This window comes from Moschus berezovskii, chromosome 23 (assembly GCF_049115385.1).
Source record: "Moschus berezovskii isolate FMDL1 chromosome 23, NW_MosBer_1.0, whole genome shotgun sequence".
In the NCBI taxonomy this organism is placed as follows: domain Eukaryota; kingdom Metazoa; phylum Chordata; class Mammalia; order Artiodactyla; family Moschidae; genus Moschus; species Moschus berezovskii.
Genome location: NC_142482.1, coordinates 20,805,311 through 20,820,157, shown reverse-complemented (window position 1 = coordinate 20,820,157; position 14,847 = coordinate 20,805,311). Strand labels below are relative to the sequence as shown.

At 42.7% G+C, this 14,847-nt stretch overlaps 1 protein-coding gene across 2 annotated transcripts in view; it reads right to left on the bottom strand.

Annotated features, from left to right (window-relative positions):
• The window catches only part of BLTP3A (bridge-like lipid transfer protein family member 3A), a 77,285-nt gene extending 76,550 nt beyond the window's left edge, over positions 1 to 735 (bottom strand). For both annotated transcript variants that reach the window (XR_016036094.1, XM_055407055.2), the window contains exon 1: positions 449 to 735. Coding sequence is in view for 1 of the 2 variants with exons in the window: in XM_055407055.2 (XP_055263030.2) it covers positions 449 to 492 (44 nt within the window). In the remaining variant the exon portion in view is untranslated. The remainder of the gene's footprint in view (positions 1 to 448) is intronic.
• Between the last annotated feature and the right edge of the window lie 14,112 nt (positions 736 to 14,847).

Here is a 14,847-nt window from a genome sequence, read left to right as displayed (position 1 = left end):
GCGCGGAGAAGACGCCGCGGGGCGGGCAGGAAAGAGTGGGAACCGCGGGGGCCACCGGGGGCCGGGCAGAGGGCCCGGGGCGGGGCGGGGGGCATGCAAGGGGGAGCGGGGTGACCTGCCCGGCGGCCTGGGGACTGAGGTGCGCGCGGCCGGTCAGGAGATCCTTGCGGTCGGGAGGGCCAAGGGGCTCTTCCGATGGGAAGGAGGGCCTGGGCACCCGCGCCGGGGCAGGGGCGCCGGCCCCCAGGGCCAGGGCAGAGCAGCGCCTGACAACGGTCGCGGCCCCCGGAGCGGGCTGTCCGGCTCGAGCCGAGGCGGAGATCGCCGCCGAGTCCCGGCCCCGGGGCTGAAGAGAGGGAGGCCGGCCCGGAGTACGGCTTTTAGGGAGGAGGGTCGAAGGGGACGAGGACGGGCCCGGGACGGCCGGGGCGGGCGCTGGCGCTCTCACCGGGACAGGTGCTTCAGGATCTGCTTCTTAATGAGCCCGGCCATGCCGGAGCCGCGGCCCGCGCGGAAGGCGGGCGGGCGGGCGGCTGTGGCCTCCTCAGCCGGAGGGAGACGCGCGGCCCCTCACCTCGCCGCGGCGCGGGGACCGGATGCCGCCGCCGCTGCCGCCGCCATGGCGCTCTCCAGCCCCTGCCCCGGCGCCGGGAGCTCCGCCGCGATCCCACCCACCCGCGCGGCGACGCGGAGACCGCGCGCCGCCAGGCCGGCTCCGCCGCGGTCCTGGGCGCGCGCAGCGGGACGAGGGGCGCGCGCGGCGGGACGAGGGGCGCGCGCACGACGGGACGAGGGGCGCGCGCACGACGGGAGGCGGGGCGGGCGGGCTCCAGGCTCGCTCTCTCCCTCAGCCCCGCCTGCCGCCTCTCAGCCAAGCGAGATCTGAAAGGCTTCGCCTGTCAGCTGCCGGAGTTTCACACCTCGGCTGTCGCCTTGAAGAATCGGGGAAAGGCGGCGTTGTCTCTTATTTTTTTTCGCGGGAATTCACTAGATAATTGCACACTTCGCGGTCCACCTCTCTCATTCATTTCACTCACGCGTTCACTCATTAGTTGAGCACCAACTGTACTCCAGGAATCGAGCTGGGGAGTGAAGAGTAGTTTCAAGACCCTCGCAGGCCCATAGTACCACGGCACTCTGCTGCTTTGTGCTGAAGAGTGCCAGGGGGACGCCTCGTCATCCGCTTTGTGCCCCTTAGCCTCCATCCAGTTAACCAGCGGATAAATGTTTACTCAGCCCGTACGAGGTGCACTGCAGAGGCCCCCATTCCCAAATGCTGGGGGCAGCAGAAAAGGAGGGGCAACTTTAAATGACCAAGGACTTCAGAGGTTGCCTTTTTTTTTTTTTTTTACAAAGAAGGAAACCGAAGCCCAGGGAAATAGCTGAAAGAGCTTATTTAAGGTCACAGCTGCTTAGTGAGAGACAAGAGGCTAAAACCCAAGTGTTCACTCAGTCCAGAGCTACTTCCACCCTATTTCACCCATACACCCAGATTCTGGCAAAGGTGACAGGGTGGCAGTTTTCAGGACTTAAACCTTCAAGCAAAAATCTGAACGAAATACTCTCCGAGACAGGCTTATAGGAAATCTGGCCACCAGTTAAGTTTATTCGTTCTTGTAAACACATAGTACATGAACATAATGAAAAAGGCAAGATGTCTCCTCTCTCCCTTGTTTCTCAGCCATTCAATTCTCTTCCCCTAATAACTGTTACCTGATTCCAAAGATAGTCTGAGTATATGGTGAAGCATATAAATGTTAGGTTTTTAATATAGATAATGCATTCCTGTGCCTCTTAGTCATAATAAGTTCAGATTTCCCAGAAGCGCCCCGCCATTACCTTTTTAAAAGGGAACATATCTTCCTCAGCCTGGGTTCTCTACTATCCACTTCTTTCCATCAGGACTGCATAATCTATCATTTCTCCATCTGCCCTCCTCTCACCAGAATACATACTAGGAACCAATAGATCCCACAGAAGAGATTTCTTGCAGGGATATTGATCATAATCCCTCCTTCTGATTTGACTGTCAGATGTAGGGGCCTCTGGGCAAGTTTTTGCATTTCATGTTCCTTTTCCTAGAGAATCCTAGCAGCTGACTGGATATCTGACATCAGCGATATAAAATAAAACTCACCTCAAGGTCAAAGACTCATCATCCTTGCTGGATGATTCACCATGCCTGATGAATGAGTTATTTTTCACAGAAAGCAAAAACTTATGCTCTAAAAGAAACACATGGAACAGAACCATTCCTACTCGCACCAATAGCACACTTTCCCTGCAATGCTAAGAATGCAAAGCATATAAAAGCAAAAGAGAATTGGGGCCAATCCATATTTTTTCTTTAAGGTTAATCCTTTCAAGATGATTGTAGATAAACATTCAGTTGTAAGAAATAATAGCGATCCCTGTATACTTTACACAGTTCCCCCAATGGTTTTTTGTTGTTGTTCAGTCGCTCAGTCGTGTCCCACTCTTTGCAACCCCAAACACTGCAGCATACCAGGCTTCCTTGTCCTTCACCATCTTCTGGAGCTTGACAAAATTCACGTCCATTGAGTTGGTGATGCCATCCAACCAGCTCATCCTCTCTTGTCCCCTTCTCCTCCTGCCTTCAATCTTTTCCAACATCAGGGTCTTTTCTCTTTGCATCAGATGACCAAATCACTGGAGCTTCAGCATCAGTCCTTCCAATGAATATTCAGGACTGATTTCCTTTAGGATTGACTGGTTTGATCTCCTTGCAGTCCAAGGGACTCTCAAGAGTCTTCTCCAACACCACAGTTAGAAAGCATCAGTTCTTTGGTGCTCAGCCTTCTTTATGCTCCAACTCTCACATCCATACATGACTACTGGAAAAACCTAGCTTTGACTAGACAGACCTTTGTTGGCAAAGTAAAATGTCTCTGCTTTTTAATACTCTGTATAGTTTGGTCGTGGGTTTCCTTCCAAGGAGCAAGCGTCTTTTAATTTCACGGCTGCAGTCACCATCTGCTGTGATTTTGGAGCCCAAGCAAATAAAGCCTGCCAGTTTCCACTGTTTCCCTGTGTATTTGTCATGAAGCGATGGGACTGGATGCCATGATCTTAGTTTCTTCAATGCTGTTTTAAGACAGTTTTTCACTCTCTTTTAACTTCATCAAGAGGCTCTTTAGTTCTTCTTCACTTCCTGCCATAAGAGTGGTGTCATCTGCTTATCTGAGGTTATTGGTATTTCTCCTGGCAATCTTGATTCCAGTTTGTGCTTCATCCAGCCCAGCATTTCTCATGATGTACTCTGCATATAAGTTAAATAAGCAGGGTGACAACATACAACCTTGACTTACTTCTTTCCCAATTTTGAACCAGTCTTGTTCCTTGCCCCACTGGTAACATCTTGCAAAACTTTAGTACCATATCACAATCAGAATGTTGACATTGATATGTTCAATGAACATTTCTTCCTGATATGAATGCCTTTTATTTTTTCCTTTTCTTGCCTTAATAGTGTGGGCTACCAATCCTGGCACTTTGTTTAATAAGACTGCTGAGGGCAGACATCCTTTCTTTGTTCCTAAAGCAGTCCTTAAGCCTTTTACCAATAAGTGTAATATTAACTGTAGATTTTTGGTAGGTGCTCTTCCCAATTTAATGAAGTTCTCCTCTATTTCTATTTTTCCTGAGTCTTTATCAAGAATAAATGCTTAACTTTTTTCAAAGGCTTTTTCTGCTTAAATGCTATGTGATTTTTTTTTTAATGCTGTTAACATGATGTGTTACCTTGACTGATTTTTCAAATACTGAACCAGCCTGCATCCCTAGAGTAAACCTCACTTGGACATGATGTATAATTACTTTTATATATTGCTGCACTCTTTTTGCTAATATTTGCTTAAGAATCTGTGTATATTTGCTTAAGAATTTGAGTATATTTTTTTGATGGCTAATGATGAGCATCTTCTTATGTGCTTACAGGTCATTTGTGTAACTTCTTTGGAGAAATGTCTATCCAGATACCTTGTCCATTTTTTAATTGGGTTATTTGTCTTTTTATTATCAAATGCAATCATCCTTTCTATATTCTAGATTACAAGTCATTATCAGATATATTATTTGCAAAACTTTTTCCTATTGTCATTTTCCTGATTATAATCTTTGAAACAAAATTTTTAATTTTGGTATCATTTATCTTTTTTATTCACTTATTTCTGTGTTTTTGGTATTGTATCTAAGAAATCACTGCATAATCCAAGGTCATGAAGATTTACATGTATGTTTTCATAAAAAATTTGTATAGTTTTAGATCTTACATTTACTTGAAATGACCCATTTCAAGATAATTTTTGTATATGGGGACCAACTGCATTATTTTGCACATGAACATCTAGTCTTAGCATCATTTATTGAAAAGAAATTTTTCAATAAATTTCTTTTCATTATTGAAAAGAATATTCTTTCCCCATTGAGTTATCTTGGTGAAAATAAACTCCCATGCACCAGGAACTAATATCGGTTGTATGTCAGTTATACTTCAAAAACAAACTAAAAGAAATCTGATTTGTGGTTACCAGAGGTGGGGAGGAGAGGGTGTGGGGAATTGCACGAAGGCAGTCAAAGGTATAAACTTCCAGTTACCAGATAAGTACTAGGGGTGAAATGTACAAAATGATTAAAATCATTAACATTGCTGTAAGTTTTATATAAAAGGTAACAGTAAATCCTGTGTTCTTATCACAAGGAAAAAATTTTCTTTTTTTTGGGCTGGGTGGGGTCATCACTGCAGTGCTCAGGCTTTCTCTAATTACACCACACAGGCTTAGTTGCCCGGTGGCATGTGGGATCTTAGTTCCCCAACCAGGGATCAAATCTATGCCCCCTGCATTGGAAGGTGGATATTTATCCAGGGAATTCCCCCTCAAATTTTTTCTATTTCTTCAATTTTATATCTGTATGAGATGATGGATGTTCACTAAACTTACTACAATCATGATTTCAATATGTAAGTCAAATCATTACGCTTTATACTGTAAACTTACACGGTGCTGTATGTCAATTATCACAAAACTGGAAGTAAAATAATAAAATTAGTTGCCAATGAAAGTATGGATCTATTTTTGAAATCTTAATTCTATTTCATTCATCTATATGTCTAATCTTATGCTAGTAACACAGTGTCTTGATTAGTGTAGTTCTGTAGTAAGTTTTGAAGTAAGACATCTATAGTGGTTTTGAGTGTATAGCTTTTATAAATTTTAGTTGTATGTTTTTTTCTCTAGTTATTACATTATTTATGCATACCTTATCACAGTCTACTGGTATTGCCATTTACCAGTCTAGTGAAGTATAGAAAGCTTACCTTTGATGTTCCTTTTTTCTCTGGGAGATCTAGTTGTCTTAAATATTTCCTCTATGTACATTTATAGCTGCATTAATCAGTATTATGATTTTTGCATCAACCATTGAACATAATTTAGAAAATTCAGGAAAAGGACAATCTCTTGTACTTACCTGTATCTTTGCTTACCATATTTTTCCATCCTGGTAAGATTCATTTATTGTTTTTCTGTTTGGAGAACTTCTAGTCATTCTTTTACAGTGTATCTGCTGGCAACAAATTCTCTTACTTTTCTCTCACTGGAGAACATCTTAATTTCCCATTTGCCCCTGAAACATTGTTTTCACAGGGTATAGAATTCTGGACTGGTAATTCTTTTTTTTCAGCACTTGAAAACTGTTTGCCACTTCCTTCTGGCGTCCATGGTTTCTGATGGTAAGTCTGCTGTCCTTCAAATTGTTTCCTGTTTTCAAATGTTTTGTTTTCAGTTTTCATAACTATGTAGATTTCTTTGAGTTAACCTGATTGAGTTTTATTAAGCTTCTTGAAAATGTGTGTTTATGACTCTTGCAAGTCCTTGGGAAGTTTTCAACCATTATTTGTTGCAGTACCTTTTTTGGCTCTTTCCCTTTTTCCTCTCCTGGAAATATGATAACATGAATATTAGATCTTCCGGGACCCACAGGTCCTTAAAATTCAGTTCATTTTTCTTTTAAAGTCTATTTCCTGTTGTTCAGATTGGGTATTTTTTATTGTTCTATCTTCAGGTTCTCTGATTGTTTCTGATTACTGTTTCTTGTTGAGACCATTCATGAATTTTTTTAATTATTTGGGGGTTCCAAAATTTCCATTTGGTTCTTTATATCTTTTTGCTCACTAGCGCATTTTCATGACGCCTGCTCTAAAATCTTTGTCTAATAATTCTAGGAGCGCTATCAGCTTACTGCTGACAGGTATTAATTGCATTTGAAATGTAGTTTGAGATCTTCCTTGATCTTGGTACAATGAGTGATCTTAGATAGAAATCTGGATAGTTTCATATTATGTTCTGAGATTCTGGACCTTATTTAAACACTCTATTCTGCTAACTTATCCTTGCGATGCAGAAGTGGGGAGGTACTCTTTTATTACTATCAGGTAGAAACAGAAGTCCAGGTTGCCCAGTTAGCCCCTTTGGACACCTAAGGAAAGAGTTCCTCATTACTGCTGGGCTAAAGTGAAAGTTCTGGCTCGTCAGCAAGCTTCAGCTAATACTTCTCTAGCTGGAAAGTGGCAGAGTGCCTTGTTACTGCCCCCAACAAGGCCTCCCCTGACATGTTATGACAGCCTCATCACCACTGGACATTGATAAAAGTCCTTAAAAGTTCTGACTCAGTGTCTTCTGACATCTCAGTCAAGAGGGGGCAATGCCCTGCTACTGCCAGATGGGAATAATAATCCAAGCTCTTTTCTCACCATCCTGGCAGGAGTTTGGGGCACTTCATTATAACCTCACAAGGGTGGAACTCTTAACTCCCCACTTGGTCTTTGTGGCATGGGTTGGGGTAGGGTGAGTTTCTGTGGTGTCTGGCTGGAATAGAGTGGTTATTGTCTAAAAGTTTTCTGTCTTGCTAAGCTACCTCTTTTCTGTTTGGCTACAGGAAGCAGACTTTTCGTGGCGTGTATTTTTATCTGTTACCCATTGTAGTTTCCTGGTTCCAACTTCTCCAGCTCCAAGTCTGGCACCTTTGAGAGAAACAGAAAATCCGGAGAGCTCATTATATTGCTCTTTGGGTCACAATTCCCTAGCAGGTCAGCCTTCTTCTCTCCAACTTTCAGAGTTTCTTATGCCTGTCTGTTGTTGTTTTCCTTTTTTTTGGCTGCACTGGGTCTTTGTTGTAGCACATGGGCTCTTCGCTGCAGCAAGCAGGCTTTTCCTAGCTGAGATGTGTGGGGGCTTTTCTAGTTGTGAGTTTGTGAGTACAGGCTCTAGAGTATGCAGGCTGAGTAGCTGTAGCATAAGGGCTCACTAGTTAGGGTGCATGGGCTTACATGTTCTGCAACATGTGGGATTTTAGTTTGCTAAACAGCCATTGAAACCACATCCCCTACATTGGAAGGCAGATTCTTAACCACTGGACTACCAGGAAAGTCCCTCTTATGCTTGCTTTTTATGTATATAATGTGAAGAGCTTTAGTTGTACTCAGTAGCAATAGAGAAATGTACACCTATTCTGTATTTCTGGAAGCAGAAGTCCATATTTTTTTTAACTTATTTTGAAATAATTATAGATTTACAGGAAGCCATTAAGATAATACAGAGAAGCCCCATGTGGACCCTTCACCCACTTTCCTACAATGGTTATATCTTACACAACTACAGTTCAATATAAAACCCAGGAAACTGATACTGGGGATGCACATGTATAACTGTCATTTATGATGTGTAGCCTTGTGTAGCCACTACAATAAAGATACAGGATTATTTCATCACCACAAAGCTTTCCCATGATACCCCTTTACAGTCATTCCCGACTGCCCCACTTCCACTCCCAGCACCATCCCTAACCCTTTGCAACTACTGCTTTGTTCTTCATCTCAATAATTTTTGTTATTTATACAGATGGAATCATGCAGTAGATGCCCCTTTGAGACTGGCTTTTTTCACTCAGCATACTGCCCTTGCTGCTGCTGCTGCTAAGTCACTTCAGTCATGTCCGACTCTGTGCGACCCCATAGACGGAAGCCCACCAGGCTCCTCCGTCCCTGGGATTTTCCAGGCAAGAGTACTGGAGTGGGCTGCCATTGCCTTCTCCATACTGCCCTTGAGATACATCCAAATTGTTATATCAAAGTCCATTCGTTTTTATTGCTGAGCCATATTCCACAACCCATACATTTTAAAAACACCTAAGTAATCACTGTATTTCAGAGACAGTAGCTTTCCTCACCTGCCTGGCAGGATAGCCACATCTCTAAATTCATAATTGGGGATCTCCCCTGGTGGTGGTCCAGTGGCTAAGAATCTGCCTTGCGATGCAAGGAACACAGGGTTGATCCCTGGTCAGGGAACTAACATCCCACATGCCTAAGCCTGTGTGGTCTGGAGCCTGTGCACCAAATGAAAGATCCCACATGCTGCAACTAAGACCTGATGCAGCCAAATAAATAAATTATTTTTTAAAAATTAATTAATGATTAGTGGGTTCCCTGGGGGTCTAGTAGTTAGGATTAGCTCTTTCACTGCTGGGGCCTGGGTTCATTCCTTGTTCGGGAAATTGAGATCCCATAAGCCATGCAGCGCAGTCCAAAAAAAAAAAAAAATCATTCATTTGTACATAGTGTGCTTTGTATGGGACAAAAAAGGACATACACAATGGCCAAAGAAAAATAACACTATACAAACAAGGAAAAGTAGTTTTATAGAAAACTCAAGAACAAAAGTGTTGAATAGCAAAGAGCTGGTATTGCTGTCTATAAAGATTCTTAAGAGCAGTTTCTAGTTTGTGGTAGTTATAACTTTTAAAAACAAGTTGAGGCGTGACTGACATAGAACACATATTATTTAAAGTATATAATTTTTAAAGTTTTGACATGCATATACACCTGTAACTGGAAAAGGAAATGGCAACCCACTCCAGTAGGCTTGCCTGGGAAATCCCATGGATAGAGGAGCCTGGCGGACTAAGTCCAAGGGTTCACAGGAGTCAGACACGACTTAACAACTATACAGCAACATGAAAACCTCAGAGTCCCCAAACATTAACTTTTATACTCAGCATCTGCATCAGTTCAGTTCAGTTCAGTCGCTCAGTCGTGTCCGACTCTCTGCGACCCCATGAATCACAGCACGCCAGGCCTCCCTGTCCATCACCAACTCCTGGAATTCACTCAAAATCATGTCCATCAAGCTGGTGATGCCATCCAGGAACCTCATTTTCTGTCGTCCCCATCTCCTCCTGCACCCAATCCCTCCCAGCATCAGAGTCTTTTCCAGTGAGTCAACTCTTCGCATGAGGTGGCCAAAGTATTGGAGTTTCAGCTTTAGCATCAGTCCTTCCAATGAACACCCAGGATTGATCTCCTCTAGAATGGACTGGTTGGATCTCCTTGCAGTCCAAGGGACTCTCAAGAGTCTTCTCCAGCACCACAGTTCAAAAGCATCAATTCTTCGGCGATCAGCTTTCTTCACAGTCCAACTCTCACATCCATACATGATCACGGGAAAAACCATTGCCTTGACTAGACGGACCTTTGTTGGCAAAGTAATGTCTCTGCTTTTTAATATGCTATCTAGGTTGGTCATGACTTTCCTTCCAAGGAGTAAGCGTCTTTTAATTTCATGGCTGCTATCAGCATCTGCAGTGATTTTGGAGCCCCCAAAAATAAAGTCTGACACTGCTTCCACTGTTTCCCATCTATTTCCCATGAAGTGATGGGACCAGATGCCATGATCTTTGTTTTCTGAATGTTGAGCTTCAAGCCAACCTTTTCACTCTCCTCTTAAACTTTCATCAAGAGGCTTTTGAGTTCCTTTCACTTTCTGCCATAAGGGTAGTGTCATCTGCATATCTGAGGTTATTGATATTTCTCCCAGCAATCTTGATTCCAGCTTGTGCTTCTTCCAGCCCAGCGTTCCTCATGATGTACTCTGCATAGAAGTTAAATAAGCAGGAAGTTAAATATACAACCTTGACGCACTCCTTTTCCTATTTGGAACCAGTCTGTTGTTCCATGTCAAGTTCTAACTGTTGCTTCCTGACCTGCATACAGGTTTCTCAAGAGGCAGGTCAGGTGGTCTGGTATTCCCATCTCTTTCAGAATTTTCCACAGTTGATTGTGATCCACACAGTCAAAGGCTTTGGCATAGTCGATGAAGCAGAAATAGATGTTTTTCTGGAACTCTCTTGCTTTCTCCATGATCCAGCGGATGTTGGCAATTTGATCTCTGGTGCCTCTGCCTTTTCTAAAACCTGCTTGAACATCTGGAAGTTCACATATTGCTGAAGCCTGGCCTGGAGAATTTTGAGCATGACTTTACTAGCGTGTGAGATGAGTGCAATTGTGCGGTAGTTTGAGCATTCTTTGGCATTGCCTTTCTTTGGGATTGGAATGAAGACTGACCTTTTCCAGTCCTGTGGCCACTGCTGAGTTTTCCAAATTTGCTGGCATATGGAGAGCAGCACTTTCACAGCATCATCTTTCAGGATTTGAAATAGCTCAATTGGAATTCCATCACCTCCACTAGCTTTGTTCGTAGTGATGCTCTCCAAGGCCCACTTGACTTCACATTCCAAGATGCCTGGCTCCAGGTGAGTGATCACACCATCATGATTATCTTCGTCGTGAAGATCTTTTTTGTACAGTCCTTCTGTGTATTCTTGCCACCTCTTCTTAATATCTTCTGCTTCTGTTAGGTCCATACCATTTCTGTCCTTTATTGAGCCTATCTTTGCATGAAATGTTCCCTTGATATCTCTAATTTTCTTGAAAAGATTTTTTGTTTTTCCTATTCTGTTGTTTTCCTCTATTTCTTTGCATTGATCGTTCATGAAGGCTTTCTTATCTTTCCTTGCTATTCTTTGGAACTCTGCATTCAGATGCTTATATCTTTCCTTTTCGCTTCTCTTCTTTTCACAGCTGTTTGTAAGGCCTCCTCAGACAGCCATTTTGCTTTTTTGCATTTCTTTTCCATGGGGATGGTCTTGGTTCCTGTCTCCTGTACATCTGCATCTGCATAGACTTACTTAAAACACTTGGTTGCCTTATGACCATCAGAATTTTTTCATGCCCACGTGTCTTTCGTTTGCTTCCTGATATTTGTGGCTTGCCTCAGCAATTCCCAACTTACTGTGACATTAGAACATGATTTCAGCGGCTTAATTCTACTTTATTAAAATTCAATGGGGGTAAATAGCATACTTACGTAATACATTATCGGGCTTCCCTGCAATGCAGGAGACCTGGGTTCGATCTCTGGGTTGGGAAGATCCCCTGGAAAAGGAAAAGGATACCCACTCCAGTATTCTGGCCTGGAGAATTCCATGGACTGTGTAGTCCATGGGGTTGCAAAGAGTTGGACACAACTGAGTGACTTTCACTATACACCTGTAAAGTCGTTACCACAATTGAGATAATAAAACATCCATCACTGTCAACAGTTTTAGCTGTTTGCTGCTGTTCCTCCAAAAGAATAAGCAGACTCTGCTTCAGGGTCTCGGTACTTACTGGAAAGCCTGTGCCCTAAACATCTGCACAGCTTTCTACCAACCACCACTCCCTTCATGTCTTTCCCATGTCAAGACCCATCCCGTGCCTGCCATTCCCTATGCCCCTTACCTATGCCCCTTTTTCTTCATGGCACATACCACCTAACATTGGTATTTTTGTTTATTGTTTGACTCCTCCTTTAGAACATAAGCTCCAAAAGAGTAAGAACTTTCTTTTACCATTGTCTTCCTACCACTGAGAACAGTGTCCAAACTCAGAGCAGTATTAGAGTGGCACACCCTAGGCAGGGTTTTCTAGCAGGAGTGCAATTTTTGTAGGGGGGTGGGTCAGGAGGGAGACTGTGCTGCAAAGTGTGACATGTGGGATCTTAGCTTCCTGACCAGGAATCAAACCTGCACCCCTTATACTGGACGCACAGAGCCTTAACCACTGGACTGCTAGGGAAGTCGCCTAAGCCCATCAATACTACTTTCCTCTGAGTCTCTTCTTATCAGTCAGGTGGGTTCAGCTGCATGTGACAGAAAACTCAAGATAATACATGACTTCAATATTTACTTCTCTTTGACGTAAAAGAAGTCTGAGGTAGGCAGAACATGGCAGCTCTTCAATCATTTAGGGACCTATGCTCCTTGTACCTTGCTAATACCATCTTTAGTTGCCAATTCATGGTCCAAGATATTGCCTGCATTTAAAGCAAACATCATATCCACATTCCTGTCAGCAGAAAAGGACAGAAAAAAAGGCATGTTCTCTCTTGCCACATGGCCTTACCTAGTTACAAGCTATGGGGAATGTGCTACTCATTGCAGATGGCCATGCATCTAGATAAAAATTCAATGTTCTCTTGTTAAGGATAGTAAGAGGTACCAGGGTGAGCAATCAGTAATGTCTAACTGCCACCCTAGGCTCCACTGTTTTTCTTCTTTTTGACCTCTTTACATGCTTCTCTCTCCAGCAGAGGTCTGAGACTTAAAGAGGGTGAAAAGGAGGGAAATACAGCATTTGAATGTAGAGGTAAAATTCTTTGTCCTACCTTTTACTTCTATATTCTTTCAACAACCATCCCCCAAAAGTGGATGTGATGTACGGGCAAAGAGGAGGCGGGCAGGATTAAGACTTTCTAAGGGTCATTGTGAAAGCTAAGTACTTATAAACGGCTTTGAGATCTTGGCCTTCTGTGCTGAGTTCAAAGTCTCATCATTAGATAAGGACGTAAGTCATCTTGTGGGCTTTTCTTAACTGACAGCCAGGGAAAGATACTTACTCAAAAGGAACAGGTATGGAGAAACTGGACAATCACCTGGTAGGTGATCAAAATTACTATCATCAACAAGAGGAGATGCCTGTGTGCCTGCCTACAGATATGATACCCCAACTGAGGACGTGTACCCAAATGCAATCATAAGGAAACATCAGGCAAACCCAAAGTGAGGAGTGAGGAACATTCTATTCAACAAAAGATGGTGAGATAAAGAAAAGATGGTCATAAAAGAAAAGAGAGGCTGAGGAACTCTTCTAGATTAAAAGGAGACTAAAGAGATGTGACCCAAAAAAAGTACATGATTCCAGAAAGGATTCTGTACAGGAAAGGGGAAAAAAATACAAGGACAAATATGAAACATGGGTGGTAGATTAAATTATTGAATCAAGGTTGATAACTAAAACCACAGTGTGTAAGAGAATATATTTATTCCTAGGAAATACACACTTAAGTATTTACGGTAAAGGGCATGATATAAACAGTTTATTCTCCAATGGTTCCAAATGAGAGAGAGAGGGAGCAAAGGGCAAATAATAAGGTGAATGAGGTGAAATGCTAACAGCTAACAAGAGGTGATGGGTGATGCTGGTCAAAGGGTATATTAATGTTGCTTGTGTAGTTCAACTTTTCTGTAAGTGTGAAATCTACCATCCTGGCCCTTAAGGATTTCCCAAGTGGATCAGCGATAAAGAACCTGCAGGAGACAAGAATTCTATCCCTGTGTCTGGAAGATCCCCTGGAGGAAGAAATGGCAACCCACTCCACTATTCTTGCCTGGAGAATCCCAAGGACAGAGGAGCCTGGTGGGTTACAGTCTATGGAGTCGCAAAGAGTGGGACATTACTGAGTGACTGAGCACACACCCTGACCCTTAAAGAGGAAGAACAATAAGCAACATGGTTTATTTTATTCCTGCACTTGTCTGATGAACTATTCTAGATGCTGTATTTGATCCTGTGCCAGAAAGACTAACCTGCATGTTTTTAATTAGGAGAGAAAGCAACGTCTTCAATTAATGTTTAAGGTTTTCATGTAAACAATATACTGGGCAAGTCTTCGGGACACTTCTGCCATGGAAACCTAAGGTCAGCCAAGCTTTTTCCTTCTGTTCACCTAATGAAAGGAACCATCTGACTGAAGTTATGTAAATGGGACACACTTAATCACCACTGGACTTCTTCCACACAGAATGACCAAGTTAGCCTGCAGCTCTGTGCAAGGATCCCATTTCTCATGCAGCCTGAAATTAAGGGGCCTGGCATTCTGACAAACCATTAAAGCCAGACAGCAGACATGATGACAGCTTGGACTTTAACTGCCCTCCTCATAGCTGTGGCTCTGCCCATAGAGAAAGAAGCAAGTATGTTATCCCACATTGACCCTAATTTCTTCAGTTCTTGATATCTAGTAGATTCTGGTTTGCACTTATACAGATGCTCACATTACAGCCGACTCATATTTTAGAATTAAAACCAGATGTCTAAAGGCATAAAGCAATAGCACTAAGTTTAAGCCTCTTACAAGGAAACATCTGATAATCATTCATTATAATAATAGTTTGCCCTAGAAGGAGTTAATAAAATTTAAAAAAACCTTCTTTAGAATTACTTATTCCCACTTTTGTTCACTGTTAAAACTTCTAAGTCATCATATTATTTTCCTGAAACTTTGTAAAACACTTTTTTCAAAGACTCTATAGAAATGTTTCTAGAGCGGATATTCAACCCTAAAAACATACTGTGGAAAAATCTTCCTTTTAGGAAAACCTGGGTTGTTCCTAGTATCTGAGGCTATTTTAAAAAACCTAAATAGATACCTGTGGGCTTCCTGTGTATCCCCAGGCTCTTTACCCTGCACCTGACAGAGCCATCCAAACCAGAAACTTGCTGAGTCACATATAAGCTCAGCTGGCATGGTTTTCCCTAACAAACCCTTAAGTCTGCAGAAGATTTTAAAAACAAATGTTAAGCTATAAAAGACACACAAACTATCAATTTCTGAGACTTAAGTCCTCCTTAAAAAGATGTGACAATAAAAAAATCTAAAAAGCAACAAGTAG